The sequence below is a fragment of the Pseudorasbora parva genome, chromosome 4, assembly GCF_024679245.1.
Source record: "Pseudorasbora parva isolate DD20220531a chromosome 4, ASM2467924v1, whole genome shotgun sequence".
Classification (NCBI taxonomy): domain Eukaryota; kingdom Metazoa; phylum Chordata; class Actinopteri; order Cypriniformes; family Gobionidae; genus Pseudorasbora; species Pseudorasbora parva.
The window spans coordinates 13,242,608-13,270,420 of record NC_090175.1 but is presented as its reverse complement, the minus strand read 5'-3'; the positions used below and the strand labels follow the sequence as shown (position 1 = coordinate 13,270,420).

The 27,813-nt window shown below is 35.9% G+C and overlaps 2 protein-coding genes across 3 annotated transcripts; both read left to right on the top strand.

The window, feature by feature from the left end:
* The first annotated feature begins 3,551 nt into the window (after positions 1 to 3,551).
* Positions 3,552 to 18,271, top strand: sgms2a (sphingomyelin synthase 2a). Of its 2 annotated transcripts, none has more exons than XM_067442623.1 (6): positions 3,552 to 3,624; positions 6,203 to 6,771; positions 9,336 to 9,453; positions 9,707 to 9,860; positions 10,041 to 10,207; positions 17,446 to 18,271. In XM_067442623.1, the coding sequence occupies exons 2-6, from the start codon at positions 6,335 to 6,337 to the stop codon at positions 17,629 to 17,631; spliced, it is 1,062 nt and encodes a 353-aa protein (XP_067298724.1). In that variant the 5' UTR covers positions 3,552 to 3,624; positions 6,203 to 6,334; the 3' UTR covers positions 17,632 to 18,271. The 2 variants fall into 2 exon arrangements, with proteins under 2 accessions (XP_067298724.1, XP_067298723.1); XM_067442622.1 differs by having other exon boundaries at positions 3,552 to 3,635.
* A 1,182-nt stretch (positions 18,272 to 19,453) lies between these two features.
* Positions 19,454 to 27,679, top strand: cyp2u1 (cytochrome P450, family 2, subfamily U, polypeptide 1). The gene is made up of 5 exons (XM_067440971.1): positions 19,454 to 20,019; positions 21,512 to 22,165; positions 22,250 to 22,411; positions 24,043 to 24,210; positions 27,004 to 27,679. The coding sequence occupies exons 1-5, from the start codon at positions 19,566 to 19,568 to the stop codon at positions 27,180 to 27,182; spliced, it is 1,617 nt and encodes a 538-aa protein (XP_067297072.1). The 5' UTR covers positions 19,454 to 19,565; the 3' UTR covers positions 27,183 to 27,679.
* The last annotated feature ends 134 nt before the right edge of the window (positions 27,680 to 27,813 follow it).

Here is a 27,813-nt window from a genome sequence, read left to right as displayed (position 1 = left end):
TCAAATATATTACATTACGCTAAACAAGATAATTGTTTTATTATCACGTAACAGTCGTGAGTGAATGCCCCTTTGTGACACAGATTGAGAATTTACTACAGTAATTAAATTGTTTAAATAGGGGAAACGATGCAAACCATCAATTATGTGATGTATCAGGAGCGGAGCATAGTGACTTCCTTTACGAAAATGAACATGGGTTTACTATGGTAAAAGTCTAACCGTGTTTTTTAGGGGCCAAGCACCGAAGGTGCGGAGGCACCTATTGAAATCGTTAGTGTTCCTATTATTATTCTGCTTCTTCTTCTTTTTCCGCCATAGGAGTCTCTGGCAGCCCATAGAACCGTATGGTAAAAAGTTGTGAAATTTGGCACACTCATAGAGGCCAGTCTGAGCTGTCACTATAGCAAATTTGGTGCCTCTAACTCAATCCCTCTAGCGCCACCACCTGTCCAAAGTTTCACTCATATTTATGCTTATAACTTTTGACCCCTAAGGGCTAGAAACAAAATTCTTTTTTCATCGGATTCCTTGGCTCAAGCCGATTCGATTTCACCCTATGATGTCATTTTCCGGTATGCAAATTTTCCCGCCATTTTGAATTTTCTGAAAAACCTACTTTTTCGAACTCCTCCTAGGCCGTTGCTCCGATTTTCACGAAAATTGAAACAGATCATCTTCAGAGCATGTTGACAAAAAGTTATGGAATTCAAGTTGATTCGTCCAATCGTTTTCAATAAACGCACAAACAAATTTTACGTGGAGGTTGCAAAAACACACTAAAGGCTATATCTCCGCAACGCTTTATCGTATTCAAACCAACCTTGGTACATGTCATCACAAGCATGACTTGAAGCAACATGCAGCGTTTCGGCGCAGCGCCACCTACCTGTCCGGAGATACGAAAAATGCCTATTTTGGCTTATAACTTCTGAACCGTTTATCCAAAAATCATAAAATTGGTCTCATTAGATTCAGGGCGTCATGCCGAGTCGACTGATATCCAATTTTACCATGTCGGCCATTTTGGATGTCGGCCATTTTGAATTATGTGCAAAAATGCTGTATTTTATGAACGCATGAACAGATTGTTATGAAACTTGGTATGGGTCATCACCACGATGCCCTGAAGTAGCCTGAGAAGTTTCGAAACAGCGCCACCTAGTGGAGAATTTTTTTTTTCAAACGCTTATAACTTTGGGTGTGGTTGACATATTTTGATGGGAGTGTGTTTTTTGGTCTCCTGAATCCTTGCCGACTCCAACGATACCAGACTTGCCAGGTTTCGGCATATGGTTTGCGCAGAGTTGTAATTTAGTGCTTAAAAAACATTTGCTGATATCTTCGAAACCGCTAGTCCGATCGAGACGAAACCAGCCTCAGAAGTTCGGAAACATAGGTCGATAGCTATACGCTAATGCCCAAATCTCAAAATATTGATAGTAAGGGGTAGTAAAATCCAATCAAAGTCAGGTGTCAGTCATTTTTTACGTGTTTTTTCATATAAATGTCTATAACTCCAAAACAAAATGAAATATTTTCACCAAACTTGACACACATATGTATGGGCTCACTACGAGGACACATAAAAAAATTGGTGGGATTGTGCCTCTTGGTGGCGCTATAATAAAACAAAACATGAAATTCCCATTGACTTCAATGCAGTATTACGGTTTAAAATGCTAATGCTATAATTTAAGAATGCACTAGTGTATCATTACAAAACTCGGTATGTGTCTTCCGCTCTATGTCCCGAACATATTCAAAAAGTTTCGGGGCAGCGCCACCTTGTGGTCAAAAGTTGTAATAAAATGTACAAAAATGCTAATAACTTTTGATTAAATTAGCCTATTGTAATGAGACTGGTCATAATACATTCATTGGCTCATGCCGAGAAGATAGATACCAATTTTGCCATATTTTGCAAACATATCTGTGCTCCATCTTGTTATTTGTTAAAAATCTACTTTTTCAAACTCATCCTAGACCGTTTGTCCGATTTTCACCAAAATTGATCCGTATCGTCTTCAGACCATGCTGACAAATAGTTATGGATTTCGGATTGATAGACAAAACAGTTTTCATATACCACTGCAACAGAGTTGAGCCATGATGCAAAAATTACTCTTGAGGCTGTATCTCTGCAATGCTTTGACATATTGACACCAAACTTTGCATGTGTCATTGTCATCTCAATCTGACTAAACCACATCAGTTTCGTAACAGTGACACCTATTGGTCGAAAGTGATAAACCATTAAACCATTATTATTGACTGTATTTAAAATTTGACTGCTATTTTGCCTAAAATCAACTTAATAGGTCCTTAATGGCTCATTGTTGCAGTTGGCTTGAGACTTCCAGCCATGCTGGCATGTCTTGTCTTCTTCTTTGCGCTTGGCCCCGATAATGGCTGCTTGCAGCTATATTTTTTTATTATTTTTTTATTATTTTTTAGTTTTTTGGTGAATTGATACGTTACCATTTGTATAACCACAGTTTTACTATAAATAGCATGGTTAAACTATGTTTAGTGTATCAAAAACATTTTTTATGTGTTGTCATGGTTTAACTACAATAAGCATGTTTTTTTGTTTTGTTTTTTAATTTGTAGTAAAAAAAATAAAAAAATCGTTGGCGATTACAAAGTATGCCGCAAAAAACTATGTATAATTATCGATACAGTGGGTAGTATAGCTATTTGCATGCTTAATTTGTAGGAGAAGGAAATGCACATGCACATTTATTTATTTATATATATATTTTTTTATTTTTTTATTGCCGTGTTTTGTTTTTTTTTTTTACTTTGTGGTTCTATGATTTCAGTACCGGAATGTCTCGTCGCGAAATGTCATTTGGCGGCTTTAGTTCGCAAACTTTTTTTGTACCATGTAAAATAAATAATTTCCCTGTCTTTCAAAGTAATCGTGCACAGCACATAGGCACAGCAGCGTATCGCTGTTGCTATGGTTACCTCCTCACTCCAGCGCAGCGACTGTCATTTTGAAAAACGTTTCGACTTGTACTTTGTCATGAAGAGATTGCCCACAACAAAAGGTAACTTTAACTTAATGTTTCTTCTTTAATGAGTTATTTGAGTTATAAACCGAACAGTTTATCTAATTTGAATCACTCTGAGTTTCGGTTTTAGATTAAAAATAGTGTATGAAAGGACAGCTGGAGATTTTCAATAATTGACAACAAAAAAATGTATAAATTGGCCTTAAAGGGAGGGTTAACCTAAAAATTAAAAATGTCACCATTTAATCGCCCTCAGGTTGTTGCAATTTATTTTTTTATGCTGAACACAAAAGATGATTTTGAAGAATGTCTGTAACCAAACAGTTGACAGGCCCCTTTCTTAATCCTGTTATTCTTTTTTTCTTTTTTATATATATTCTGAGATTATTTGGAACTTTTCTGGTTGCATAATGTTCAGTCGATAATCCAGTTCAATTAGCACAATCTAAATTTGGAGAACTGATGGGCATTACAAAGATGCACTCTTTGTAGGGCATAATAACTCAGAACATTGTACCCTCTCTTCTACCCAGCTATCAATTCACTTGGGAGAGGCGCGGCGGTTTAGTCCCAGCCAAGGAGGCATCCCATAAACCTTCAAAGGGTGTGTATATAGTAAGTTCATAATTTACATCTGAAGATAATTGTATGGTTACACACATGCGCGCGCACACTCACACATGTTGGTTTCACTATATCAGTGAAGACATCTTATAGAGGGGATGATGTCTGCCAAACCAACCCTAAACCTACACAAACCTGTTGATATCAGATTCAGTATACTGAAAAATAAATTGTCTAATTTAAACACCTTTCAAATAGAGAGACCTATTGCTGTCATATTGATTAATCCTGGTTATACCATGGTCTGTCTGTAATCTGAATACTCGATTATGATTGCCTGGAAGTTGTGCAGTAAAATTGTTTAATACACAGGTAATTCAAGTCAGTTTAATCCGCATTTCTATATTCATGTGCTGTTTTCATTAAATCATGCACACAGAGAAAGTGTAGGTTAGTGTAGTATATGCAAATGTGAATTTACATTGTTCACTTAGCACATGCTTTTATGCAAAAGACACACACAAATGTGTAATCCTACAACACAAGCCATTCAAATTCAGTAAAGTATGCAAGTTCAAGAACTCAAGTGCATGAGTGTGCCTGAAAGGGATAATATAATCAACTCAGAGTCAGCACACGAGGAGAAAAGCCTTTCTCTCTCATCTTTTTAAGTGTGAGGCGGGGTCTCTTCTGCTTTTTCTGTCCTTCCCTTTGATGCTGAATTTAACCTCCGCACGAGGTGGGAGGGAGGACGCTCAGCAGGCCTCGGAAACATATCATTACCAATTTGTTTGCGACCGGGCACTGCTGCTCCCTGGGAGTAAAATACAGCCTTGGTCTGGAAGCTGGAGTCAGGGCTGGAAATAGCACGGAGGCAGGGCAGGGGACGCGCGGAGCCCAGCCAGCCAAGCCATCCATTTACAGCCTCTGGGAGCATGTGGAAGAGATTTTCCCCTGCCAGGTCTCCACCACAAGCATCACCATTAGAGCGCAGGGTGGAGACTGGGAAAACATGCCCCTCTGAACGTGGAGGGATGAAGGCAAGTTTGAGAGAGATTGTCAGAGGAGGAGTGTAGGGCGCTCAGTTCTGCTTGTAGAGCTGCGGGAAACAACAGGCAAGTGATACTGAATGAGAGAAATATAGCTAGGAAAACCTCTTTGTCTGTTTTGATCTGTGATTTAGTTTTTGTGCATTCACATAATGTATTAGTATAAAAGTTATTAGATATGATGATAGGTCTTTATCTCTTGTTGCAGTACAGTGAACAGATGTTGTGTCCGATGTTCATGTGGAGCAGATTTGTAACAGGAACTCATTTCCGATGCAATTACATTTCAGCCTAAATTGATTTGTAGGAAATCGATGCCTTCGTGTTGAGTGATTCGTACAATCCATCATCTTTTCTGCGTCTTTCCTAAAGCTCTGTTTGTTGCTTGTAAATATTGTATGTTGTGGTGATGATGGTTTTTGAGATGCACTTTCCGTGTTATGGAGCAGAAATGTTCTGAAATCTTTCCGATAAAAGGCCATTCCTGAAATGCTCTTGTTTCTGGGTTGAGAAGTCAATGCTGGACTCAAAAATGAACACAGCTAGTTTTCTTCGGTGTGGCTTTTCTCTAGATGGCAGTTGTGATGTTTCGGCTTTCAAATGATATGCTTTGCTTTATTTGATTACAATGAACATATAACAGATGGTCGGAGAACATTTCATACAGTATATATATAGATTTCTAGACAAGACGACTAACAGAAAGTATATTAAAATCAAACCATTCAAAAAGTGCATCAGCTTTGTACCTGAACAAATTGAGACAGTAAATAGCATCAACTAATTAATAATAAAATGAATGTGTGTTCAGTTTTTAAATTTTGTACTTTCACCATTCAAAAGTTTAGAGCTGGTAAGATTTCTTAATGTTTTTGAAATAAATATAATCAAAACTGCATTTATTTGATCAAAAATACATAAGACGAAGAAAGAAGTTTAAAAGAAGCCTCTTCTGCTCACCAAAGCTGCACTTATTTGATTAAAAATAAAGTAATTATTAGTAGTAATACTACTAATAAGTAATACAGTGATATTTTGAAAAATGATTACAATTTAAAATAACTGTTTTCTATTTGAATATATTTTAGAATATAATTTATTCCTGTGATCAAAGCTGTATTTTCAGCATCATTCCTCCAGTCTTCAGCGTCACATGATCCTTCAGAAATCATTCAAACATGCTGATTTGCTGCTGAAGAAACATTTTTTTACTATTATCAATGATGAAAATAGTTGTGCTGCTCAATATTCAAGTGGAAAGTTCAAAAGAACAGCATTTATTTGATTCAGAAATCTTGTGTATAAATGTACGTCTTTATTGTCTATATAATGTGTCATTCCTGAATAAATAAAAATGTGTATTATTAATTTAAAGTGTAAATTGACTATATAATATATTGTTTTTTTTTACATACTCTTTTGTTTTATTGTGAAGAAGCACTAATAAATTAAGTACATTAGTTTTGCTTTAAAGGCCTGTGATCAAAATAGCATCTATTAACGTGCATGTTAGATGATGCAACACTTTATATATGTCTATAATGTACTTCTGTTTTCTTTTTTTAAAAGGCTGTTCCAGCCACATCATTTGAGAGCTGAAAACTGAGGCCTTTCATTATCACCGCAGTGGAGAGGAACCTATAGTGCCTTACAGGAGATTCTTGTCAGGAAGTCGTCATTATTGGGTAGTTGTGGGCACTCATGGCATCCAAAGACCACCAAGGAAACAAGGACCCCGCTGACACCACCCGAACAGATGGAGTTACATCCCCTGGCACATCTTGCCCAGTCCACAGCCACACTGCTGAAGATGCGAAGCGGAACGGCTTGAGAAAAGGACTGGTCAGACATCGAGACTATGTCAAAATCTCTGTGCCGGAAGTAAAAGGCAACCGATTGCCGTCGGAATGGTGGAAGACGTTCATCGCTTTGTTTTATGCAGCTTTGAACCTGGTTTTGACAACGGTTATGATCACTGTGGTTCATGAGAGAGTACCCCCCAAGGAGAGCAGCCCACCGCTGCCGGATAAGTTCTTTGACTATATAGACCGCGTGCAGTGGGCCTTTACAGTGACTGAGGTCAATGGAATGGTTCTGGTGTCTATATGGTCCATTCAATTGCTCTTTCACAGATACAAGTAAGAGGAATCACTCTATATTATACTGATGATGACATTCTAGTCTATTGATCTGCTCTATTAGATTACTCTGGCATTTAATGGTTTGTTAGGGTTATGTTTAGGATGATATATAGAGCAGGGAGAATTAAATGTGAATGCAAGCAGTTATGAAAATTAATATTGCACTGGGAAAATCAGTTTCATAGATATCATAACCAAAAACTTCCCACAAAAAAGAGTGTAAAGTAACAACTGACACTCTTAAAAATGTTAAGTATTGTCAATGATAATTTAGTTAGATAATATAATTAAATGTAGCACTTAATTTTGGTCCACTTTAGACCTTCTACTAACCATGGGCTTCAGAACCTAAACCCACTTACTTTTTAAGAGCAATGATATTGGACCCACTCACTTTTATCATCTCTAATTCAGCACGTACGCTAAACACCTATTATTAAACATCTAAGGAGCTTTGTTTTCACTTATTTTAATACTTTATTAATTCTTATTGAAAATAAATGCCTTTCCGATCTGATATATGATGGGAAAAGGGAATAAAGCGATTTCAGCAAAAAGCGGATTTCAAACCTCAGGTCGATTTGCGATGCATCTTACCCCTACACTTTTGTTGCTGTAACTGATTCTGTGTTTTTCGTTATTTTGTCCGGCTCAACCAGACATTTAGTAAACAAGGCCATATATTTGTACTTAATGTAAATGGCATCAATTTTTACCATATTTAAAATGTCAACATAATTACCAATAATATACTCTCTCTCTCTCTCTCTCTCTCTCTCTCTCTCTCTCTCTCTCTCTCTCTCTCTCTCTCTCTCTCTCTCTCTCTCTCTCTCTCTCTCTCTCTCTCTCGCTCTCTCTCTCTCTCTATATATATATATATAATAATCTATATAAAATAGCTTTTTTTATTAAACAGAACTGTCTCTGTCACTTTAAATGCGTTTATAATTAACATTTTCTTAAGGAGGAAAAATTCTGTCTCTGCTAATGCTGTAAACTATATAAAGGGAACCCTTAATTGCACATTACTATAATATTACGTAAAGGTTACAATTAACAACAGGGCCCAAACTATTAAATTCAGTTGCTATTTATTTATAGAAATAAAAATCAACACTCACATAAAAATTGTATGCAAACATGTAAATTGCATATAAGGCCATTTTTGCACTTCTAAATCTAATGATAATATTATGTTTCTACTCCACTTCGTTGTTAAAATATATTAATTTATACAGTGGCCATCATAACTTGTTTTTGTGACAGAATTATTTAAACAATCATTAAAAATATACATTAAATAATCAAGACGGGTTAAGAAAAATATGAATATACAGGCTTACATATTTAAAGAAAGAGTTAATTTCTCTAGCAAGCCGTGGACACTGAATGGCATGGCTGTTACATGACATATTGTTTATAAGCTGTGTTACTGACGTCTTTCTGTCGTGGAAACACTGATTGAGCGATTACAGTAATTTGTACTATATCTTTCAACATACCTTCAGATGTTCATTCATGTTTATTCTGTAACTAGTATTAAAGAGGAAGAGATGTGCGTGTTGTGATTCTTGTTCAGATCACAAACTTGTTGTAAAGCTACTAGCCCCAAACTCTATATCAGCTTGTTCCTTATGTTGTTTTCTCCAAAATGAGACTATTTTCACATGTCTGTGAGCAAGCATGGCCAAACGACACTGTAATATGTCACCGATGTCCAGATCAAATCATGTGATGCAGAAAAAAACTCTTATTATGCTTACTTTTGATTGTCGATGTTAGCCGCGATTTTTATGACGTCAACACGTATTGCACCATACGACAAAAAAGCTGAGAATCTCAGCTCTTTATACACATATATCGATCATGCTTCTAGACCAATCAGAGCCCGAGATCTCCCTTTACAAAGTCGAAGGAGCGGAGCCTTCTTTTCGATTTCCTAGTGGCAGGCTTATGTCAATGCAGATGAGTAGGAGTTATTAGATAGTTTGGACAGATACATCTCAATAACTTTTTTTTTTTGGAAGGAGATATCAAGAAAATGATTTTTTCCCCTGTTTAGTGCCAATTTGTAGAATCCGTAGAAACTTCCAGAAAGGTTGTAGACCAAACAGATTAAAAAATATATAGATTTTTAAATAACAAATTAATTAAAAATAAATCAAAATATTTATTTTTATATATGTTTATCATAAAATTGTGAATAGATACAATAGAAAATATGCAATATTCCACCATTGTGTTAAATGTTTGAGTGTTTTCTGTAAAATGAGACAATTTTTATCAATTTACTCTAATGTATGTGGGTAGGGTGCTCTTTTAAATTCAGATATGCCTAATTCTCAAAAAAATGCTAAATGTGCTGCAGAGCTGAAGTGAGGCGCCTATACAGAGATCTGCCACGCCACAACAAAGAGTGCCAAAACACCATTTATTGTTTGAATCGCATTGGGTGACAATTTTATGGATTCGTCCATTTTTGTTATTTGGGGGCAAGTCATGCTGTAGCATGGAAATATTATACAGCTAAACTTTAACAATTTTTTTTCTGTTCTATATAGGGCTATTGTAGGAAGACGATATTTCTTCCTTCTCGGCACATTGTACATGTATAGATGCATAACCATGTACGTCACCACTCTACCCGTGCCTGGCATGCACATGGTCTGTGCCCCAAAGGTAAACGCCGATTTAAAACAGTATCTCAGCTTTCTCATGATCCCCTCGGGATCTTATACCTGGATATAATAAGAGAAGAAAACTCATTTGGCTTCATAAATCTGTAATATCCTCTGCCTTCCTCAGGACAAATATTGCGGCCTTTACAAAGGGTTCAGATTGTATCCGTTTTTGGAATGACTTCATTCCTAGATTCATGTCAACAAAGCACTCATAATGTTCTTTAATGCATTTCCCCAACCCTTTCATTCAGCTCTACGGAGATTCGCAAGCGAAGCTGCAGCGTGTCCTGCAGTTGCTCTCTGGTGGCGGCTTATCAATCACCGGCTCCCATCTGCTGTGTGGAGACTTCCTTTACAGCGGCCACACTGTCATTCTCACGCTCACATACCTCTTCCTCAAGGAGTGTATGTCACTTTCTCAGACTAATACAAACACACAAATACAATGACTGTTTGCTAATTACAGACCTAGATCCTGTTTTTAGCCAATCAGAAGAATTGAGGCACTTTCTAGCCATTCATTTAGCACGTTCAGTGTTCAGACAATAGTCCATTATAATTCTTTCTTTCTTTCTTTCTTTCTAGATTCTCCTCGTTCTTTCTGGTGGTACCATCTTCTTTGTTGGCTAACGGCTGCTGTGGGCGTTGTGTGTATCCTGGTGGCCCATGAACACTACACCGTAGATGTGGTGGTGGCGTATTTTATCACCACACGACTGTTCTACTGGTATCACACTATGGCTAATCTGCAGGTAGATATATCAGTTATGTGAAATAAAAGAATGCTTGAATAAGGATTTTATTATTTAAGGATTTTGGTCATCTTCCTGTTTTTGTATTTACCCTTAAAAGAGGAAATTCAGGTTGGTCATATGATATAAAAGGGATTTATACAAGCATCAGATAATGTCAATAATATTTTTTGTTAATATTTTACACTAGCGTATACACTACTGTTCAAAATTTAGGGGATTTTTAAAAATGCTTTTAAAAGATGTCTCTTCTGCTCACCAAGACTGCATTTATTTGGTCAAATGTACAGTAAATACATTAAATTGAATATATTTAAAAATGTAATTGATTTCTGTGATACAACTGAATTTTCAGCATCATTACTCCAGTCTTCAGTGTCACATGATCCTTCAGAAATCATTCTAGCATGATGATTTGATACGTAAGAATTATTTTATATATATATATATATATATATATATATATATATATATATATATAATCTTATTATTATCATCAATTTTGAAAACAGTTGTGCTACTTAAAGGGTTACTTCAGCGATTAGCATATGGCTTTGTATCAGTAGAAACCCTGGAGTATATTCAAATGATTGTGCTCCCCCCTCTTATATCCCCCTGAGACGAGAGATTTAGGCATTTTATTTCTGGAAAAATTCCTCTCGTGATGCAAATTGCCGATATTTGCGTCATCTTTGGAATGCTTGGCCAGAGGCTAAAGACTACAGCCAGCAGAGGGAGCTCTTCCGCATGTTTTCAACTCGCGCGTGGGGAATGGAGATCTCACTCACACCACAGGTCGCAGCTGCAGGCATTAATTTAAACGGATGCAGAGCAATTTAAGTGTTTTAACTTCTCAAATTAATTTCTATGAAAGTTAAGCTTCCAAAGGCATGAACTGAAAACGCGTTGTGAATGTATGCCGCGAATGTGGTCGCGATTACCTCAGCTCTCATCATGAGAGCTCATCAGCTCATTTATGACGTTAAATGTAATCTGACTCCTAATCTGAGTTAGTGCAGTGAGACTCAGACGGCAACTCGTCTCGTTATATTGAACACACACGTTCAGTTTTTAATTGTACTTTCTGAACTCAGTCACTGAATTCCAGGTGGCTTTGGGAATGGCCTCACAGGGCAGCGAAGCATTCTGGGAATTGTAGTCTTTCATCCCCATGAGACAAAAATACATTTTCTGTCGTTTCTCAGTCTAGAAAGCACCAAATTCAAAAATAATTTCACATTTCTACTACATTAATGACCGTTTAAATACAGATTCATCTTCCCAGCGCTGAAGTACTCCTTTAATATTCCTTGATGGATATAAAGTTCAAAAGCACATCATTTCTTTGAATATTAAAAATTATTACTTTTGATCAATGCATCCTTGCTGAATAAAAATATTAATTTCTTGTAAAAAAAAAAATCTTACTGACCCCAAACTTTTGACCGGTATTGTAGCTTACCTCAAAGCTGAAACATGTAAGCTAAAAGTCCCTTTTAGTCATAATTTTTTGTTTTTGTTTACATGAGTTCTTGTTCACGGATGTAGCTTGATATGCTTTGTTTTGCATATAGTTGATTTCTTTGACTTATGGTTTGACCTCCAGCCTTGAGTAGACAACTACAAATACAAAGTAGACAACTAAAACCAAAGGGATGCTCTCAGCTCAATTAGTGATTTAGATTCTGGGTGTCATTAAACCTAAGGCACCAAAATGGCACTAAGCCTTTTACTGAAAGTGTTTACATGACTCAGAGTATTTTGAGGATATCAAAATCCATTAGGCCGAGCATTTGAGAAATGACTCCCTGATGATGGTAAAGTGCAGCACATTCGATTTAAGCCAATCTAGATGTTTTGCACAGGAAAAAATCCTTTCAAACTATCAAAACACATCACACTTGTTCTTTTTGTTATAAGCAAAGTAGCCTACGATATGAAAAGTGTCATATGTAGTTATAGCCAGAAGAATCATCAATGAAAAAATGTAAATTATGGCATTGGGCTGCTAATGGAAATGTCATATGTTGGATCCTGACAGAACAGATCTCAATCCCATTAATAATGTATTAATATGTGTCCTGATGTTGCTTCAGGGCTTCTGTCCTCAATGATAACGTTGATTTGTTTAATTGCTTTGGATCTAAATGTATGAAAGGTCCTTTCCGCCACGGAATTAAAAAATAAAGAAGGTAGAGAATAAAGGAGATTTTATCTCAAAATTCTGACTTTATTTCTCACCATTCTAAGATTATAACTCTCACTTCTGACTATTAATGTACATGACTATTAACATATCACCATGTAGAAATAAAGCCAGAAATGAAAGATATAAACGTTTGTGACCTTGTGACTTTATATCTCTCAATTCTGACTTTATATCTCTCAATTTTGACTTTATATCTCTCAATTCTGAGTTTATATCTCTCAATTTTGACTTTATATCTCTCAATTCTGACTTTATATCTCTCAATTCTGACTTTATATCACACAATTCTGACTTTATATCACACAATTCTGACTTAATATCTCTCAATTCTGACTTTATATCACACAATTCTGACTTTATATCTCTCAATTCTGACTTTATATCTCACAATTCTGACTTTATATCACACAATTCTGACTTTATATCACACAATTCTGACTTTATATCTCTCAATTCTGACTTTATATCTCACAATTCTGACTTAATATCTCACAATTCTGACTTAATATCTCACAATTCTGACTTTATATCTCACAATTCTGACTTTATATCTCACAATTCTGACTTAATATCTCACAATTCTGACTTAATATCTCACAATTCTGACTTTATATCTCACAATTCTGACTTTATATCACACAATTCTGACTTTATATCTCACAATTCTGACTTTATAACTCACAATTCTGACTTTATATCTCACAATTCTGACTTTATATCTCTCAATTCTGACTTAATATCTCACAATTCTGACTTTATATCTCTCAATTCTGACTTTATATCTCACAATTCTGACTTTATATCTCACAATTCTGACTTTATAACTCACAATTCTGACTTTATATCTCTCAATTCTGACTTTATATCTCTCAATTCTGACTTTATATCTCTCAATTCTGACTTTATATCTCTCAATTCTGACTTTATATCTCACAAATCTGATTTTATATCTCTCAATTCTGACTTTATATTTCACAATTCTGACTTTATATCTAACAATTCTGACTTTATATCTCTCAATTCTGACTTTATATCTCTCAATTCTGACTTTATATCTCTCAATTCTGACTTTATATCTCACAATTCTGACTTAATATCTCACAATTCTGACTTTATATCTCTCAATTCTGACTTTATATCTCTCAATTCTGACTTTATATCTCACAATTCTGACTTAATATCTCACAATTCTGACTTTATATCTCACAATTCTGACTTTATATCTCTCAATTCTGACTTTATATCTCACAATTCTGACTTTATATCTCACAATTCTGACTTTATATCTCTCAATTCTGACTTTATATCTAACAATTCTGACTTTATATCACAATTCTGACTTTATATCTCACAATTCTGACTTTATATCTCACAATTCTGACTGTATATCTCACAATTCTGACTTTATATCTCACAATTCTGACTTTATATCTAACAATTCTGACTTTATATCACAATTCTGACTTTATATCTCACAATTCTGACTTTATATCTCACAATTCTGACTTTATATCTAACAATTCTGACTTTATGTCACAATTCTGCCTTTATATCTCACAATTCTGACTTTATATCTCACAATTCTGACTTAATATCTCTCAATTCTGCCTTTATATCTCACAATTCTGACTTAATATCTCTCAATTCTGACTTTATATCTCACAATTCTGACTTAATATCTCACAATTCTGACTTTATATCTCACAATTCTGACTTTATATCTCACAATTCTGACTTTATATCTCACAATTCTGACTTAATATCTCTCAATTCTGACTTTATATCTCACAATTCTGACTTTATATCTCACAATTCTGACTTTATATCTCACAATTCTGACTTTATATCTCACAATTCTGACTTAATATCTCTCAATTCTGACTTTATATCTCACAATTCTGACTTAATATCTCACAATTCTGACTTTATATCTCACAATTCTGACTTTATATCTCTCAATTCTGACTTTATATCTAACAATTCTGACTTTATATCTCACAATTCTGACTTTATATCTCACAATTCTGACTTTATATCTCACAATTCTGACTTTATATCTCTCAATTCTGACTTTATAACTCACAATTCTGACTTTATAACTCACAATTCTGACTTTATATCTCACAAATCTGACTTTATATCACACAATTCTGACTTTATATCTCTCAATTCTGACTTTATATCTCACAATTCTGACTTTATATCTCTCAATTCTGACTTTATATCTCTCAATTCTGACTTTATATCTCACAATTCTGACTTTATATCTCACAAATCTGACTTTATATCTCACAATTCTGACTTTATATCTCACAATTCGGACTTTATATCTAACAATTCTGACTTTATAACTCACAATTCGGACTTTATATCTCACAATTCTGACTTTATGTCTCACAATTCTGACTTTATATCTCACAATTCTGACTTTATATCTCTCAATTCTGACTTTATATCTCACAATTCTGACTTTATATCTCACAATTCTGACTTTATATCTCTCAATTCTGACTTTATATCTCACAATTCTGACTTTATATCTAACAATTCTGACTTTATATCACAATTCTGACTTTATATCTCACAATTCTGACTTTATATCTCTCAATTCTGACTTTATATCTCACAATTCTGACTTTATATCTCTCAATTCTGACTTTATATCTAACAATTCTGACTTTATATCTCACAATTCTGACTTTATATCTCTCAATTCTGACTTTATATCTCACAATTCTGACTTAATATCTCTCAATTCTGACTTTATATCTCTCAATTCTGACTTTATATCTCACAATTCTGACTTAATATCTCTCAATTCTGACTTTATATCTCACAATTCTGACTTAATATCTCTCAATTCTGACTTTATATCTCACAATTCTGACTTTATATCTCTCAATTCTGACTTTATATCTCACAAATCTGATTTTATATCTCTCAATTCTGACTTTATATTTCACAATTCTGACTTTATATCTCACAATTCTGACTTTATATCTCACAATTCTGACTTTATATCTAACAATTCTGACTTTATATCTCTCAATTCTGACTTTATATCTCTCAATTCTGACTTTATATCTCTCAATTCTGACTTTATATCTCACAATTCTGACTTAATATCTCACAATTCTGACTTTATATCTCTCAATTCTGACTTTATATCTCTCAATTCTGACTTTATATCTCACAATTCTGACTTAATATCTCACAATTCTGACTTTATATCTCACAATTCTGACTTTATATCTCTCAATTCTGACTTTATATCTCACAATTCTGACTTTATATCTCACAATTCTGACTTTATATCTCTCAATTCTGACTTTATATCTCTCAATTCTGACTTTATATCTCACAATTCTGACTTTATATCTAACAATTCTGACTTTATATCTCACAATTCTCACTTTATATCTCACAATTCTGACTTTATATCTCACAAATCTGACTTAATATCTCTCAATTCTGCCTTTATATCTCACAATTCTGACTTAATATCTCTCAATTCTGACTTTATATCTCACAATTCTGACTATATCTCACAATTCTGACTTAATATCTCTCAATTCTGACTTTATATCTCACAATTCTGACTTAATATCTCACAATTCTGACTTTATAACTCACAATTCTGACTTTATATCTCACAATTCTGACTTAATATCTCTCAATTCTGCCTTTATATCTCACAATTCTGACTTAATATCTCTCAATTCTGACTTTATATCTCACAATTCTGACTATATCTCACAATTCTGACTTAATATCTCTCAATTCGGACTTTATATCTCACAATTCTGACTTTATATCTCACAATTCTGACTTTATATCTCACAATTCTGACTTTATATCTCTCAATTCTGACTTTATATCTAACAATTCTGACTTTATATCTCACAATTCTGACTTTATATCTCACAATTCTGACTTTATATCTCACAATTCTGACTTTATATCTCTCAATTCTGACTTTATATCTCACAATTCTGACTTTATATCTCACAAATCTGACTTTATATCACACAATTCTGACTTTATATCTCTCAATTCTGACTTTATATCTCACAATTCTGACTTTATATCTCTCAATTCTGACTTTATATCTCTCAATTTTGACTTTATATCTCACAATTCGGACTTTATATCTCTCCATTCTGACTTTATATCTCACAATTCGGACTTTATATCTAACAATTCTGACTTTATAACTCACAATTCGGACTTTATATCTCACAATTCTGACTTTATGTCTCACAATTCTGACTTTATATCTCACAATTCGGACTTTATATCTCTCAATTCTGACTTTATATCTCACAATTCTGACTTTATATCTCACAATTCGGACTTTATATCTAACAATTCTGACTTTATAACTCACAATTCGGACTTTATATCTCACAATTCTGACTTTATGTCTCACAATTCTGACTTTATATCTCACAATTCGGACTTTATATCTCTCAATTCTGACTTTATATCTCACAATTCTGACTTTATATCTCACAATTCTGACTTTATATCTCTCAATTCTGACTTTATATCTCACAATTCTGACTTTATATCTCTCAATTCTGACTTTATATCTCTCAATTCTGACTTTATATCTCTCAATTCTGACTTTATATCTCACAATTCTGACTTTATATCTAACAATTCTGACTTTATAACTCACAATTCTGACTTTATATCTCTCAATTCTGACTTTATATCTCTCAATTCTGACTTTATATCTCACAAATCTGAGTTTTTCCTTGCAATTCTCAGTTTATAAGTTGCACCTCTGAGTTTATTTAGACTTTCTCACAATTCTGACTGTATTTTCGCAATTCTGAGTAACTTACCATTTAGACTCTAGAGTTTTAACCAAGAAAATGTACCCAGATTTAAACTAGTTATTTTATCCTGAACATTGCCACTTCTTAGAAAATGGCATGGACATGCATAAGAATGTTCTTTCTGTTTGTAATATTTGTATATATCCTTAGTATGATAATAATTCATATTTTCCTGTTTTCACCAGACTTTAAAGTGTTCTCCGAACAACTACCTCACTCACACCTGGTGGAACCCCGTGTTTAACTTCTTCGAGAGGAACGTCCAGACCCAAGTGCCCTGCTCTTTCTGCTGGCCGATCACATGGCCCCCTGCCTGCCTGAAGAACCCCTGTAAGAAATATTCCATGGTGCAGAGCAGCCGGGAAGAATGATGTGATTCATCACAACGCCTAGCCCAACATGCGGAAATGTTTAGTGTTTGGCTTGTGGCTATCTCAGTGTTTACACACCGTACCAAAGACCAAAAACTGTTTGGCTACTGTTGCTAATTACATCTCATAGAACAAAGAGCCAAACAGTTCCTGATGACCAAAATATTGTACAATTATTTGAAAAAGTCTTCTTTTTCTTTACATTAATTCAGTGTGGCCTTTCAAAAAAGCACCTTTGTAGGTATTTGAATGGCCTACTAAAAATGTTATGGTTGTAAAATGATGGATTTTCGGAAATTCTCTCTCTTCCATCAAAACGAATCTATCAGTTTGTGCATGCTTCTTAGTTGTCATATTTCCCCCTTGTCTGTTTATTTAATTGTCATTTATGAACACTTTTGTCAAAGTTTTGTTTAAATTGGGCTTTATTAATTTGATACACTATTTTATATTATAAATGCATGCATTACATTTTTCTAATGATTCACGCTAACTGTTATTTTAGTTTATTTTATGCATATTTAATATGTCTTAAAAATATAAAGATGGTTTATGAAAATAAATGGTTTACATTAACACATGGTGTACTTTTTGTTGCATTCTTCTTCTTTCGGCTTTTTCTTTCAGCGGTCGCCACAGCGAATCATCTGCCTCCATTGCGCCCTATCTCCTGCACCCTCCTCCATCTAGTCCTATCCCCTGCACCCTCTTCTCTCAGACCGACTACCTTCATGTCCTCCTTCACTACAGCCATAACCCTCCTCTTTGGTTTTCCTCTCGACCTCCTGCCTGGCAGCTCTAACCTTAGCGTCCTTTTACCGATATATTCACTCTCCCTCCTCTGAACATGTCCAAACCATCTCAGTCTGGCCTCTCTAACTTTCTCCAAAACATCTCACATGTGCTGTCCCTCTGATGTACTCATTCCTGATCATATCCATCCTCGTCACTCCGAAAGAGAACCGCAACATCTTCAGCTCTGCTACCTCTAGCTCTTCCTCCATCTTTTCCTCTGTGCAAACCATACAACATCGCTGGTCTCACTACTGTCCTGTACACCTTTCCTTTCCTTCTTTCTGGTACTCTTTTATCACACAACAGACCTGACACTTTTGTCCACCCATTCCAACCTGCCTGCACACGCTTCTTCACCTCTTTTCCACACTCCCCATTGCTCTGGACTGTTGACCCTAAGTACTTAAAATCCTGCACCTTCTTTACCTCTTCTCCCTCTAACCTCACTGTCCCACTTGGTTCACTCTCATTCTGTCTTTCTGTGACAAAACTTCATTCCTCTTCTCTCCAGAGCAAACCTCCACCTCTGTATACTTTCCTCCACCTGCTCCCTGCTTTCACTACAGATCACATTGTCATCCGCAAACATCATAACGTTAGTCCATGGAGATTCCTGTCTGACCTCATCTGTCAGATATTTCTGACAGAAATATTTCTTTAAAAATTGCATTGAGTGAGAAACTTGGGATGCTAATACCTTTTAAATAGAAGTATGTTTTTTTTTCATTATTAATTTAAGTTTTACATAATTGTAAAGGCTCTAAAGAAAAGTATTTGTTTATGTACTATTCCTTTTATTATATATTGTCAAAAGAAGTGAAACCCAGTAATAAGACGACCGTCGTCGCTGGTGAAACTTCTCTTTCTTTTCTTTTTTCTTATTGGTGAAACAGAAACTTCTCTGCCTGCTTCCTCTATTCGGATCATGACCTCAGTTGACCCCACCCATTCGTACTCGTCATCAGGTGATTCACCAATCAACTCTCGGCGTGCTGCTCTCAGCCAATGAAAGTACAAAAACACGCAACCCATGCGACCGCTCCAACAACACCGTCAGGAAGAAAATGTGTTTGATCAGCGGATAAGAAGTATTGATCTGGAGGAGCTATGCGTCTGTTTTTAGGAATCGGTGTGTTTTGATGAGTGAGGGAGTCATGGACGCCTCGCCGTGTCTGCTGTGGCAGTATGTGCTCTCGCCTGCAAACATTGTGGGTTTGATTGCGTTTGTGCTTGTTTTCTGTGTGCTGCAAAAGTACCAGAATCATCAAAGATACGCGAACATCCCTCCAGGTCCGAAGCCGTGGCCCGTCGTGGGCAACTTCGGGGGCTTCTTGGTGCCTTCTTTCATTTTAAAACGATTTGCACAGAACCGCGAAGAGTTTGCAAAGACGGTCTCAAATCCGCTGTCACCTCAGGCTGGACTCGTCGAAATGTCCAAACGGTATGGAAACATATTCAGCATTTTTGTTGGACCTCAGCTCATGGTCGTGCTGACGGGATATGACGCTGTCCGGGACGCGATGGTAAACTATCCGGAGGTGTTCTCAGACAGACCGCACATACCGCTCATAACCATCATCACCAAGAGGAAAGGTAAGATTAACAGGCACAGGTAATGATTGCTGCGTACCATGATAATAGAATAGAATAGAATAGAATAGAATAGAATAGAATAGAATAGAATAGAATAGTAGAAGAAACTGACTCAGAATTGAAAAGAACGAAAACAGTGCACAATAGAATATAACATTGTACGACATACTGAATAGAGTAATGTAGAATTGAACAGAAAAGAACATAAGAGACTAAGACAGAAACATTTAGAATGAACAGAACAGTAGAAGAGACTGACATAAAACAGGACAGAATAGAACAGAGTGTGATAAAATACAGCAGAATAGAATACATTCAAATTGAAAAGAATATAATAGTAGAAGAGACTGAGACAAAATAGAATATAACAGGCATAAACGTCAGAATAGAATCGAATAGAACAGAGTGTAATAGACTACAGCAGAATATAATCATTTAGACTTAAAAAGAATAGGACTGTAGAAGTGACAGACAAATAATATAATAGAGCATGACAGATTCGAATAGAACAGTGTGTGATACACTACAGCAGAAATTGAATCATTTAGAACTGAGCCGAAAAGAACAGTACAAGAGAGTGAGACAATAGAATAGAACAGAGTACAATAGACCACAGCAGAATAGAATATAACCATTTAGAATGAACAGAACAGTAAAAGAGACTGACATAGAATATAATAAAACAGGGCACAATGCAATTGAATAGAACAGAGTGTGATAGACTACAGCAGATATTACTGAGACAGAGTACAACAGACTAGAGCAGAATAGAATCATTTAGAATTCAACAATAGAGCAATAGAACAGACTGACGAATAATGGAATAGAATAGACAAATAATAGAATAGAACAGAATAAAATGGAGCAGAACAGAGTATAATAGACTGGAGCAGAATAGGATCATTTAGAATTGAAGAAAATAGAATGGCGGAAGAGAGAGACTGACACTGAAAAGACCAGAACAGAATAAAACAGGGCAGATTGGAATAAAATAGAACAGAGTATAATAGACTGGAGCAGACTAGAATAATTTAAATTAAACAGAATAAGCAATAGAAGTATTAGTAGTAGTATTTAAGTTCATTGCCATATCAGCATCACTGACTATTACATGAAAGATTAATATTGAACATTTAAATAGAATTAAATAGAACAGAGCATAATAGACTGGAGCAGAACAGAATAATTTAGAATTTAACAGAATAGAACAATGGTATAATTCTGCAAAACAGAAAAGAACTGAACAGGACAATAGAGAAATTAACTATAAAGTAGAATAGAATTAAACTAAACAAAATAGATTATAATAGGATAAAACAGAAAAAGGAACATATAATGTCTGGTTTCAAAATTCCAATTTAATGTACTTTATATAATACTAAATATTGATCAATTGTTGAGGATCATGACGTCATTTTTAAAGGCTTTTGTAAAGTTCCTAAAAAAACAAAAGCGGAATTTCAAAAAGCAAAGTGTTGTATGTTGTTCACAGGGATCGTGTTCGCACCCTACGGTCCGCTGTGGCGGACAAACCGTAAGTTCTGTCACAGCTCTCTGCGCAGCTTTGGCTTTGGCAAGCTGAGTCTGGAGCCGTGCATCCGTGAAGGCCTGACTATGATTAAAACTGAGCTGCAGGGCCTCGTTGAGCAAGCAGAGCCTTCTGGGATCGATCTGACGCCTCTCATCAGCAATGCGGTCTCCAACGTCATCTCCTCCCTGACTCTGGGTCAGCGTTTTCATCACCAGGACCAGGAGTTCAGGACCATGCTGGATCTCATGGCCCACGGGCTGGAGATCAGCGTCAACACCTCCATTCTGCTGGTCAACGTCTTTCCCTGGCTGTACTACCTGCCCTGCGGCGTTTTCAAGGAGCTGCGGCGCGCGGAGGTCGATATCACGGCCTTCCTGAAGAGAATCATAGCGAGGCACAGGGCCACGCTGGATCCGGAGAATCCCAGGGACTTCATAGATATGTATCTGGTGGAGATGCTGGCAAAGCAAAAGGAAAATAGTTCAGAAGAGAGCTTGTTCTCAGAAGACGATCTCTTCTACATCATCGGGGACCTCTTCATCGCGGGCACTGACACTACGACAAATAGCGTCCTGTGGAGTATTCTCTACATGTCCTTGTATCCTGAAGTGCAGGGTATGTGACGAACATCTGAAGGTTTGGTTGAGCATAGCAAGTACTGGTAATATATGACATATTTCTTTAATAATGACCCCTCAGAGAAAGTTCAGCAGGAGATTGCCGCTGTGGTGGGATCCGACAGAGTCCCGTCTCTCACCGATAAGGGCAGTTTGCCGTACACAGAAGCCACCATCATGGAGGTGCAGAGGATGACTGTTGTGGTTCCTCTGTCCATACCCCACATGGCCTCCGAAACCACAGGTGAGGAAAATACAGAAGTGAGGCCTTGATTATATTACATCCCCAAACCAAAAGAAAAACATAAGAAATTATATTCTGCATAAAGAAAATTAAGGTTATTTTTAGGGCAGGAAAAATTGTACACACCAAAAATGTTTGCCTAATGTTGTAATGCAAAATAATAATGATAATAATAATACATATCATTACTGTTTTGCAAAAACAATAGTGAATTATAAATTGCTTAAATAGTACTTGATATTGATATTGCTATTATTATTCATATATTTGAACAAACTAAAAAGTAAAATGTGTGTGTGTGTGTGTGTGTGTGTGTGTGTGTGTGTGTGTGTGTGTGTGTGTGTGTGTGTGTGTGTGTGTGTGTGAGCCTGTTTATGTGGTTTATGAGGACACAAATTTGTATAACTACATGGGTATTACACTGGTATTACACTATAAATGTGGTTTATGAGGACATATCAAATGTCCTCATAATTCAAATGGCCTTAAAAACCTACTAAATGATGTTTTTTTGAGAAAGTAAAAATGCAGAATGTTTCCTGTGATGGGTAGGTTTAGGGGTAGGGGCGGTGTAAGGGGATAGAAAATACGGTTTGTACAGTATAAAAACCATTACGCCTATGGAGAGTCCCTGTAAACCACATAGACCAACATGTGTGTGTGTGTGTGTGTGTGTGTGTGTGTGTGTATATATATATATATATACAACCCCAAATCAGAAAAAGTTGGGACAGTTTGGAAAACGCAAATAAAAAAAGAAAGTAGATTTCTAAAATTACTTTGACTTGTATTTCATTGCAGACAATATGAACACAAAATATTTCATGTTTTGTCTGGTCAACTTCATGTCATTTGTAAATATGCATCCTTTCCTGTCATTGCCAAGGAATGGCAACATTACAAAGTGGTAAATGCTTTACTGTCCCAACTTTTTTTGAAATGTGTTGCAGGTGTGAATGACAGGAAAGGATGCATATTTACAAATGACATGAAGTTGACCAGACAAAACATGAAATATTTTGTGTTCATATTGTCTGCAATGAAATACAAGTCAAAGTAATTTTAGAAATCACTTCTTTTTTATTTTATTTGCACATTTCATACTGTCCCAACTTTTTCTGATTTGGGGTTGTATATATATATAAAATTTCAGGGCTGTATATATACATATACACACACACACACACATATCTGTCACATATATGTCTGTGTGCACAAAAAAAGAAGAAATACATATACATACTTTTTATTTATACTATTATATACATATTGAATTTTTCATCTGATTTGGGGTAAAATATGTTTATGATTCACCTATGAATTTTTAATATTTTATATAAGGTCTCCTGAAAGTATTGGACTTTTGTTTTTGTGTTGTTTATTATATGTTTGTCTAAAGTAAATAATTAATGAATAAAACCAGACCAGGTCAACTCAAACTCTGCCATAATCCACGAGGTTGATAATAGTCAGACTTTAAGCTTTAAAATTAAATTTGTATTATTTTAATAACAAATCCAAGGTTTGTACAAATATTATCACTGAACATATACTTTCAGAGGATACATAAAAATATATATTTTTTGTATTATTATTTAATACATTTTTCAGCTAAATGTGTCTCTTCCCAGAGTTCCGAGGGTACACTATTCCTAAAGGAACAGTTATCATCCCAAACCTCTGGTCAGTACATAGGGATCCTACTGTGTGGGAAAATCCTGATGACTTCAATCCCGCCCGGTTTCTGGACGAACAGGGCAAGCTTCTCAGGAAAGATTGCTTTATTCCATTTGGAATAGGTAGGTTTTTGACTGACAAAATGCAGTCTAGAAACCAGCAATATTTAGCTTTTAAAGTGCCCCTATTGTGAGATTTCCTTTCATGCAGTGTGTAATAGAGCTGTTTGTGAAAGTCTGTAAAGTTTCAAAGAGCAAAATGTTATTAGCCACTTTTGCGTCAGTCGTTGCGTAACACAATGGTTTACTGATAATATGTGATGTAAATAACGACCACATTATGAAGAACGATTAGACATTTCTTTTAATTTTATAATTAATTTGTGTTTACGTTGCTCAAACAGAGCGCCAGCTATAAAGAAACTGATAGCAAGGCAACTGACAATCCTGAGTTTCGACGTCACTTCACGGATTCTACCAGCAAGATTCAGCACGGTTAGCCAACCGGGCCGAGAACGGTTAATCGTGCTGTACCATGCTCAAGCGGAAACACAACTGGAACCGGTACTTACCAAAATACCTTTTGGCCCGACTGTCTCCCGAAAGAATAAACCGAAATGAGTCGTCAGTAATTCCCAAGGGGGTAATCTCGCACTCGGAAAGCGTTCCACCCATAGCGGCGGCCATTGCTAACCAAGCCATCACCTGCTGTTAGCATCCCATTGACTCCCATTCATTTTTGAGTCACTTTGACAGTGAATAACTTTACATCTGAGGCATTTAAAGACTCCATTTGTCCATTGTTTATTTCTAAAGAAACACGACAATGCATAAAAGGCTCCGTTACCTTGTATCTTACACTATCCCCCCGTAGTAGCTGTTTTTGTAAAAATAGGCTAACGATTGCGTCATAACCAACGCGACTCTGTCGCACAGTTGAGAAATTACCGTATAGACCTGAGGAGACGCTTGCAGGCAATCTTTTACTGTCTATAGCCCTATTCGGACGGGATTAGATTAACATGGGGACATGGGGGTAAAGTCATTTTACCTCAGGACGTCTGTAATATTAATAAGACATCTCAGTAAAACTAGCAGGAGTGGGAGGAGTAACCCGCTTTACGCACCTCCTTGACGTCATGTGCGTATGACGTTACCAACATGAGCAAACACACAACCTGAGCGCCAGTCTGAACTCCGTCTCCAATATATATGTGTGTTTTAATAAACAGTTAGGTCCAGTCTAACGATTCTGATGGGATTATGTTGGTAATAGACACTTTCCTAGAGCTTAAATGTGTTGTGCCTCTAATAAGTGCTTTTGATCTTCTTTTTGCTTTAAATGATATGCGGAAAATACCGGACATTTTCCACAGATTTGCCCCACCACCTACAACGCAACCGAATGCTTCAAGCGCCTCCAAGTTCGCAAAATGCACTTTTTTTTAAAACTTTTAAACAGGAAATGACAGAATTTTACCATACATTTTTACAGCAGGTCTATTCGAATGGGATTAGTATTACCCGAGGTCATTTTTTCAGACCTTTTTACAGAAGGTAAAAGTCTCGGTAATCTTTACTGACATTGTCCGTAATGATTACCGAGATGGCACATTCAGACGGGACTAAAATCACTGAGAACCTCTGGTAATAATTACTTTACCCCCACGTCCCCATGTTAAACTAATCCAGTCCGAATAGGGCTTATGAGACAGTCGGGGGGACGTGGAGACATAAAGTCTGATAAAGTCAAGGGAGAAGAATGGGGAGAAGCCCATAGTGAGCCAAAAGCAACGAGAGAAAATATTTAAACAACGTGAATCAGATTTCACTTTCCACAACTACTAGATGACCTACAGCTGTCAGACAGGTTGCTTACGTCAGATCTACGTCGTCAATCTCAGTCTGAGCCTGCGCAGTTCGCTCAGCCATCAGGAAATGAGTGCTCCTTTACTGACATCACTTTCCGCCGTTGAAGTCAATGGGATAGCTCTGTCCATTTCTTTTACTGTCTATGGTAATTCCAGACTAACTTTTATGACTCTACGTAGATTTGTAATACATTTGTAGCCTATGCCAGGCAAAAGACACTATTTGCGCTAACCATTACGATAATTGGCTAAACATGGTAAAATACTACTGCTTGAAGAAATTAGACATATCATAGGCTATCACATTATTTGTATCTGTCAGTCTGGTCTGGTCTGGTCTCTTTATACCAGACTGATATCCATATTTAACTCCACATATATCATAAAATAAAGCACTTTTCAGGAGCTTCCTCTGCTTCTCTGTCTGAAGATATAACTGTAACTGTCACTGAGAGAGTGCTAAAGCTGTTCAAGTCGTATTTTTGATGGAAATTATGTAGACGTGATTGTTCTTTCTAAATGTGATAAACTGTCCCATATAAACAGAAACGGACGCGACTAAGTACGCGTGTCCTCTTTCTGTTGTGAAATAATGGTAAATACCACTTTTTCTGAGGAAAACGAACACATTTATTATGATAAATGTATCACTTATTATTGTAAAACTGTGCTAAAATATTAATGCCTGTGTTTTAAATCTTTAAGTGGCCAACAAAAATGCCAACAAACAGCAGCTTATGTGATGTTGGCTTTGCCATCTCACTAGTTTCCAGTGATTTCTCTCTGATTAGTTTTCTGATAAAACTTCCATTTGTTGGTGAAATGATGGGTTTGTGTGACGTTGTTCCAGAGAAGCGTATTATGGGCAGGTTTTACGTATTACAGGCTCGGTGCTACAGGTCTGAGGCTATAAGCCCAGCCCGGCCTGATGAAAGTCGCACTGGCCCGACAGTGAAAACGCGGCTATTGTCATGTAAATGTACCCTAAATTACAAACTACTCTTATAATAAGGATGTTTAAATAAGCGTTTTCTGTATGCCACAGGTCGCAGGGTGTGCATGGGAGAGCAGCTGGCTAAGATGGAGCTGTTTCTGATGTTCACCAGCCTAATGCAGGCCTTCACATTTAGGCTTCCTGAGGGGAAATCTGCTCCATCCATGCACGGACGCTTCGGCCTGACTCTGGCTCCATGCCCATTTACCGTCTGTGTGCAAGCACGCTGAGCAGGCTTTAAAACAGACCGGTCATTACTTATGCAGTCAGACATCGGCATGGGAAGCAGACTGCACAGGTTGACCAGGTTACAAAATAAGGGCTTTGTAGCTGCATGATGAAGCAAAAAGTTTGAAATTATTTTTGTACAAGTTTCCTGATCAATTTAAAAAAATAAGAACAAATACCATAGTATTATATCCACATATTTCAGTTTTAGTATTACATTTGTTTTAAAATATTCACTTCATAATTTAATTTTTAAAAAGCTGATTTTTTTAAATTATTGAACATTTATTTCTTGGTTACTATATTATAATACAAGACTGTTAATATTAGTATTATTTTGAAGATTTATTTTAAACAATTATCTATTTATAATTTATTATCTATTTCGTGGTTCAGTTATAGCAAAAACATTAATGAGTGTTCAAAAAGGTCTGAAAAAAGGTCCTCCTGAAAAGAAAAGAAAAAACTCTTCAAACAACACTCACTAATTTATTTCATTTGTCCATGGACATACAGTTTTTTTTTTTTTTTTTTTAAGTCATGAGCATTTCTAGTCATTTCCCCTACTTCGTAAAAAATGATGGAAATTATAATTTAAATATTTTTGGAATGAAATGGCCAGTTTAGTCTTGC

Bases quoted from the DNA above. Each gene is read 5' to 3' on its own strand.
- sgms2a (XM_067442623.1), top strand. From the start codon at position 6,335: ATGGCATCCAAAGACCACCAAGGAAACAAGGACCCCGCTGACACCACC. The intron at 9,454-9,706 runs GTAAACGCCGAT...CCTTTCATTCAG, and splicing joins ACATGGTCTGTGCCCCAAAG to CTCTACGGAGATTCGCAAGC. The intron at 10,208-17,445 runs GTAGATATATCA...TGTTTTCACCAG, and splicing joins ACACTATGGCTAATCTGCAG to ACTTTAAAGTGTTCTCCGAA.
- cyp2u1 (XM_067440971.1), top strand. From the start codon at position 19,566: ATGAGTGAGGGAGTCATGGACGCCTCGCCGTGTCTGCTGTGGCAGTAT. The intron at 20,020-21,511 runs GTAAGATTAACA...TGTTGTTCACAG, and splicing joins CATCATCACCAAGAGGAAAG to GGATCGTGTTCGCACCCTAC. The intron at 22,166-22,249 runs GTATGTGACGAA...ATGACCCCTCAG, and splicing joins CTTGTATCCTGAAGTGCAGG to AGAAAGTTCAGCAGGAGATT.